The sequence below is a fragment of the Myotis lucifugus genome, unplaced genomic scaffold (assembly GCF_000147115.1).
Source record: "Myotis lucifugus unplaced genomic scaffold, Myoluc2.0 scaffold_6600, whole genome shotgun sequence".
NCBI lineage: Eukaryota > Metazoa > Chordata > Mammalia > Chiroptera > Vespertilionidae > Myotis > Myotis lucifugus.
Window position 1 is genome coordinate 1 of NW_005877648.1, and position 7,344 is coordinate 7,344.

General features: G+C 47.5%; 1 protein-coding gene across 1 annotated transcript in view; it reads left to right on the plus strand.

The window, feature by feature from the left end:
• Positions 1 to 2,107: 2,107 nt before the first annotated feature.
• The window catches only part of LOC102424816 (coiled-coil and C2 domain-containing protein 2A-like), a gene marked incomplete at its 5' end in the record, with an annotated part of 6,166 nt that continues 929 nt past the window's right edge, over positions 2,108 to 7,344 (plus strand). Inside the window, 3 exons of the mRNA XM_014451035.2 lie at positions 2,108 to 2,214; positions 2,511 to 2,641; positions 3,990 to 4,119. Coding sequence (XP_014306521.1) covers positions 2,108 to 2,214; positions 2,511 to 2,641; positions 3,990 to 4,078 — 327 coding nt within the window. The remainder of the gene's footprint in view (positions 2,215 to 2,510; positions 2,642 to 3,989; positions 4,120 to 7,344) is intronic.

Genomic DNA, 7,344 nt, shown 5'->3' on the forward strand with positions numbered 1-7,344 from the left:
TCATCTTACCCTGAATTGTGACACAGCAGTTCTAAGGTACCACCTGCAGCTGTGTCCAGCTCGGCTGAAGCACATAGAATTCTAAAGAATTTCAGAATGAAGGTGGCAATCATAGATTATAACCACGAATCAAATCCTCCGTCTCATGGAGTTCTGCAATTTCTAACTCATTGTGTACCAAATATCATTAACACTGGCTAGCACACAGAAGGAAAGCTGTCTCCAACTGGGAGACTGGAGCCCTCCAACCAGAGGAGACCTTATTCCTCCCAAACCTTGCTTCTCTCTTGGCTCCAGAACTCACTCACTGGAGACCACAGAGGCAGAAGGAGACAGTATGCTGTTTCCAAGAGCAATTCAAAAAGCCTGAAGGAACACCAGATAAAACCACATCAAAACTCCAGATAAAACCACATCAAAACTCCAGATAAAACCACATCAAAACTCCAGATAAAACCACATCAAAACTCCAGATAAAACCACATCATGCTACATTTGCTTATTCACTCATGCAGCAAATATGTACTGTTCCTCTGGTCCCTGGGGATGCAGCGGTGAATAAAACCCTGTGCCCTCATGGAGTTTACATTCTGTCTAACTTAAAGTCCTACTGGGCTGCTCTGCATTGATGAAGGATCAAATCATGATTGAGAAGCCAAAAAGAACCTAGACTTCCCATAAGTCCATTGTAAGCCAATAAGAACTTAGACTTGTCTTGCCCTGGCTGGTGCTGCTCAGAGGTAAGAGCATCAGCCTGCACACTGAAGGGTTGCAGTTCGCTCCCCACATGTAGGTGCTGGAGGCAACCAGTCAATGTGGTGTTTTTTTTTACATCAATGTTTCTCTCTCTTTCTCTCTCTCTCTCTCTCTCTCTCTCTCTCTCTCTCTCTCTCTCTCTCTCTCTCCTTTCCTCCCTCACTTCCACTCTCTAAAAAAGCAATGGGAAAATATAGCCTCCGGTGACAATTAACAAAAACACTTAGACTTATCTTAAGGACCATGCTTGCACACCTCAATGATATCAGCACTGTGTATCTAAGTTGGTGACTTTTTTGAGCTAAGAGCACTACCTACCTGATGGGCACCTGAAGCACAAGGTCTAAATGCACCCAGAGTGTGGTCAGAGAAGAGAGACTCGGCGTGTGAACAAAGAGAAAGCCCGCACCACACCCATTCCCTGGTTGGGGAACTCTGACCTCTTCTATAATCGAGATCCTGTCTTCTCTACCAAAACAGCCAAGGGCAGTGGAGTGTAACTGGGGACGCAGCCCCAGCAACCTCAGGCATTCCTTTGGACTCTTCCAATCATTAAAATCCATGCTTTGAGTTCCAGGTTTGTTTCTGTATAAGCATTTTTAAATTCCCAATTTTAGAGGAAAATTCCAATAAATTTGGTAAACCAGGGAGAGGTTCTGACTTTATCTTGCAATTACTTTTACACCCAGAGGTGCTTGCTTCCCAGGTTGAAAAATTTAGGACTAGAAAAGTTGAAAGCTTGACATTTGAGAGCATTCAGCTCTCACAATTTATGAGTAAAACTTTAGAAAATGTAATATAAAAGAAAAAAACAGTTTGCCATGTTAACGGATATGTAACTTTTCAAAGAGATCTGCTGAATTTTTCTTTAAGTCAAAACTTTCATGATGATTTAACATGTATCTTCGTTATTCTCTGCCTGATGGTAAGACTGGGAGCAAAGAAGCCCAACCCTTGAAACCCTCAGTATGGTCCTGAGGTCATCGTGTGTTGGGGTCCTGCCTCTGGGCCAGACCACCTGTCCTGGCAGATTCGCTCCTTAGCTGCTTTCTTTAGATTGCAACAGGGAGTATCCTTGTGCCTCCAGGGCCTGGAACACAGTAAGTGCTCAATAAATGTCCTAGGCATGAAGGAGCACTCGGGACAATGGAAGTGCCATCATCTCATTTACAAAGTTTCCCTATGGATACAGCTTTTGAAGGACATACCTAGTTTGAGAAGAGTAGATGAGGATGGCTACTTTGGTTCTGTCCACTCACACTCAAAATCAGGACAAGATGGTGATTTTAACAACTAAAAATCACAGCCCTATTTTTTTTAATGACAACTCTTCCATTGCATTTTAATAAAGGAGTTCATTGAAAATTATGAGGATGCAGATGTAGGAAGAAAGAAGAAGACTTCAAAGACTCAGAGACAAAAAGGAAAGAAACAGGTAGGGAGTGACAAGAAACACGGGTCTGTCTACAACCACCGGCACCCACAGGGACCACACATCCTCTGGGAGAGGCAGGGATGGGGTGGGTGGTTCGGTGTAGCACCTTGTGTGGGACAGATGCCCTGTGCAATGAGACCCTGGTTGGATGGGAACATTTTTCCTGTAAGGTTTCTCCTGTCCCCTGGGAGAGGAGTCTAGAAATGATGGAAAGAGCCCCTCTAGTGTTGTCATCAAAGGTCATAAGCTAAGACCGGCGATAGATGGCAGTGCAGGATTACAAATTGTAGGGAACCCCCCTTCTTTCTCCAATTCCCAGCCCCAGTCCTGCTTCAGCCCAAGCAGCAGGCAGACTCCTGTCTCCCCGGCTGCTCACAGTCCCTCCCGCTCTCCTCCCCCCAGAGTGGCTCTGCTTCGCTGGGAGCTTTCCCGAAAGGTCAGCTGCTCAAGGTAAATAGACTCCCTGGGTAAGAGTCCTTGCCCGTGGAGGGAGGATTTGTTTGGAAGACTCAGATGCCAGCTTGGAGGGAGGGGCAGGAGCGCCATTTTGAGCCAGCAGCCACGTGAAGGGGCCCTGCAGGAGGGCGGCAGGGGAGGTGGGGAGATAGGAGGGTCCCCGAGAGCCCAAGGCTGGAAAAAACCCTCCTCTCAGTTCCCCCCTCCCCAGCACACTCCGGTTGGGATGAGCTGGGCCCAGGAGCAGCCTTCCGGCTTCTGCAGTTGAGATGGAGCCGCCCAGGGGAGGGCCCAGGGGATGGGAGGTGCTGCCCAGCCACGTGGCTGGTCCCTCTGGCCACTCGGGAGCTTTAACCCCTTCCTGCAGGGTGAGTGGTGGCTCTGCAGCCTGGGCAGGGGAACCCATGGAGGCAGCAAAGGCTGGAGCAGATAGAAAAAGTGCAGGTCTTTAGATCAATGGCCACCTGAAGTGGTGAGCAAGGCTAGGTGGGTGTGAGATGGAGAATAGAATCCAGTGTCAGGCATCACACTTCCTAGGCATCATCTCATTAATTTAACGGGTACCAGGGCTCTGATCACCTGATCACAGACGGCACAGCAGTCTTGGGGTGTTGTTCAGAAACCTAGCGTAACATTTGCTAACCCCATGACACTTCAGGATCGCTGGGGATTTATTTTTAAGTTGATGCCTCAAGATATCCCAGGCCATGCATTTAAGCCAGAATCTGTGCTTTGCGTAGTGATTGATACAGATCGGCATCCCAGTGAATTTTAATTTCCTTTCCTTCAGAGATGAGGAGGGAAGGAAGTTAGGAAGTCCCATAGCCCTCCCACGTCTCACGGTAAATCTGAGTTCCGAGGCCAGCCTTTGTCTGACCTTATAGGCTGTCACTGGACCATGGCTGCCCCTGCCACTCTGCTCACCTCCCTCCTCTGAGAGTTTGGGGAAGAAACCCGAGGCTGTTCTTTGCCCTGGATTATCCAGGGACACGGAACAGCTGTTTCCAAGAGTTGGAGTTGGGCTCAAATAGTTTGGTTGTGACTTTCCTGCTTCCCTTTCTCTGCACATCTCTGCAGAGCTCTGTACATTATACCTAGAAGAAGTGAAAATATTCACCTTGTTTTGGGGTGACTTAGTAATTGCCCGAGACACCGCAGAGAAACTCAGGGTTGGCACTGCTTCCCTGGGGGTGACCACAGTGGCATAGAGAGTGGGGTCCCAGGTTATCTAGATCTGAATACTTTAGGGTCTAGCCTCTGTTTAAGTGACGCTCCTCATCCTGAGATAGGATCTGAGTCAACTGAAGCCCTGAGAATCACAACCTCCCACCCTCTCCTGCAGCTACGCACTGCTGGCCCCGAGGAAATGGTGTCCGGAAAGCCCCACGGTGGCAGCCAGCAGGAGCCTGCGCAGGAGGATCAGGACCCTGACACCCACCTTCTGAGCATGCCCACCCAACGAGGCCCGCGGAGTAAGTGTCTCTGGGTTCCCTTCTCTAAAGATTAGTGATGCTCGGCATTTTGTCCTGTGCTTGTCGACCATTCATATATGATGTTTGGAGAAATGTGTATCCTTTGTCCAGTTTCTAATCCAGTTACTTGTTTTGTTGCTGTTGTTGTTGAGTTGTAGAAGTTCTTTATATATTCTGGACCACGACCCCTCGTCAGATGTGTGATTTGCATTATTTTCTCCTATTTCGTGGTTTGCCTTTTCCCTCTACTGACGTTGTCCTTGGATGCACCGAGGTTTTTACGTTGGAGGTGGTCCCTTTTGTCTCTTTTTGCTTTTGCTGCCTGTGCTTTTGGTGTCGTGTTCAAGAAACCACTGCCAAACCCAGTGTCACTAAGATTTCCTCGAAGCTTTCTTCTAGGAGTTTTCTGATTTTAGGTCTTACAATTAGGTCTGTAATCCATTTTGAGTTGATGTTTCTATACGGTGTAAGGTAAGGGACCAACTTTATGCTATCGCATGTGGATGGCCAGTTTCCCAGCACCATGTGTTGAAGAGACTGTCCTTTTCCCATTGAGTGGTCTTGGCATCCTTGTTGAAGATCATTTGACCAAACACATGAGGGTTTATGTCGGGACTCCTGGCCATGAGGCCTTGAGCAACTACCAAATCCACCTGCCCCACAAGAGCCACCTTTATAAAATGGGGGTGACAAACACCTGGCTGTGTGCAGCTGTTGCGACAATGAAATCAGGTGAGATGCCGAAAGCTTCCCTCTGAAAGTCTGGTGCATACCTGGTAGCCTCCTCCAGGTGAAAGAGAAACTTGATGCTAAATAACTAACAAAAATAAATACCTTGCCCTTACCAGTTTGGCTCAGTGGATAGAGCGTCGGCCTGTGGACTCAAGGGTCCCAGGTTCGATTCTGGCCAAGGGCATATACCTTGGTTGCAGGCACATCCCAGTGGGGAGTGTGCAGGAGGCAGCTGATCGATGTTCCTCTCTCATCGATGTTTCTAACTCTCTATTCCTCTCCCTTCCTCTCTGTAAAAAATCAATAAGATATATATTAAAAAAATAAATAAATAATTACCTTTTCCGCGGCTAGGACACGGCAGGCACCATGCTAAGGTTTCTACATGCACTACATTTCTCACTTCCCAGAACAGTCCTATCATCCGGCATTGCTCTAGATTAGGAAACAATGGTTCCGAGAGAACCAACAGCTAGTGGTGGGGCCTGAGCACAGACTCCAGTCTGCAGGCTCCAATGCTACAACCAGCCCTGTCCACAGTGGCTCCCACGGCCACAAGGACTCTTCAGACAAGGCACAGAAGCCAGCTGAGAGTCTTCACAAGGTTGACAGCCTGCTGTGGCACTCTCTTTTACCCAAAGTCTATCACTCAGGTAAATCACACACCTTCTTCTCCCAACCTAGACTAACCCCTTCTCTATTTGGGGCTTTTGTGTGTCATTCTAGCTCCTTGCCTTTCAAAAATTAGGACACAGCACAGCTGGTATGGCTCAGTGGCTGAGCATCCACCCATGAACCAAGAGGTCACTGCTTCAATTCCAGGTCAGGGCACATGCCCGGGTTGTGAGCTCCATCCCCAGTAGGGGCTGTGCAGAAAGGAGCTGATTGATGTTTCTCTCACATGGATGTTTCTATTTCTCTATCCCAATCCCTTCCTATCTTTCTAAAAATCAATAAAAAAATATTTTTTTAAAAATCAGGATACATATCATCCCCTTTGGGAAGGCTCTCCCTCTCCCTCCGTGTGGCCCCTGTGCCCATGTGTCTGATGTCTCTTTTTATTGGTATGCAGCTCCCCTGTCCACTGAACTATGGATCTCTGAGGGCAGAGGCTGACTTCTAGCTGTGGGTAGCACATGCTGGTATACAGGTGGCACTCAGCAGTGCTCACTGACTGAGTGAACAGCTGTCTCAGGCTGGCCTTTCTGCCTTGGACTGGAGGCTGTGCTCTGGCTGAGGTGTGCTCACTCACCACACCCACCTCCATGCCCACCATGCCCTTCCCCACAAGTCTGCCTACCTGGGTGCAAAACTGACTTCCCAAGCCTCTCGGGGATCTGGCCTCCCCTCGGAGCTACCACACCAGCTCCTCACCTTGAACCTGCAACCTACTCTGTGGCATTCCTATTGGCTCCAAGAGTTATCAAGGTCAGATGAGGTTCAGACACTCAGATACCAGCACCCTGATGCCATGGCCGCCCCCACTGCACCAGGCACATGTCCGGAGGTGCTACGTCCCTGATTTACAGCAGCGCAAATCTATGCAGTGAATGCTTTGGCTTCTAATTTGCTGTTCAAACATATACATAGTCAGGACATTCTGAACAAAGAAAGTGCTCCACTGAGCAGGCACTCGTTCCAAATCAAATAAACATAGAACAAAAGTACACTCATTCCCCCAGGATTCCAACTCGCATCCCCTCTTCAGGGAGTGACTATCACATGTTCCTATGAACATACATTTCTTCATTGCTGCCATCTGTTTTCCATTCATTCATGTTAGTTTCTCTGATTAAAGCATCATTTCAGAGCCAACTTCTCGGTATTGACTGAAAAGGAAGTTTGGAATCTGGTGAAATTTGATGCAAGTGAAAGGAAACATCATTTAAGTCAGGCACACTTTTTTTAAAGCCATGAAGGCCTAGAGAGATGGACCCAGGAAACAGATGTTAAAGGGACAGTATGAGACAGAAAGGAGAACTGCCCAAAGGGACTGGGTGTTGGTAGTTATCTGAGCCCAGCAGCTGAAAAAAGGAAAGAACATTCTAGTCAGAGGATGCATACTGGGGATATAGGCACGCCAAACAGTTCACCTATCCTGGAGACACTACCTCACATGGTGCTGAAGAGACAAGTATAAGTAAAATATTTTTTATTTTCTGAATATTATGACGGAATGACTTGAATATCTCATCTATAAGTTCTTGTATAGCCTCAAATCAAATCTTTAATAATTTTAAAAATTGCTCAGCCAGTGTGGCGCAGTGATTGAGCATCGACCTATGCACTGGGAAGGTCCCTGGTTGATTCCTTGTCAGGGCACACGCCCAGGTTGCAGGCTTGATCCCCAGCAGGGGGTGTGCGGGAGGCAGTTGATCTATGTTTTCTTTTTATTGTTTTTTTTAAATATATTTTTATTGATTTCAGAAAGGAAGCAAAGGGAGAGAGAGATAGAAACATCAATGATGAGAGAGAATCATTGATCAGCTGCCT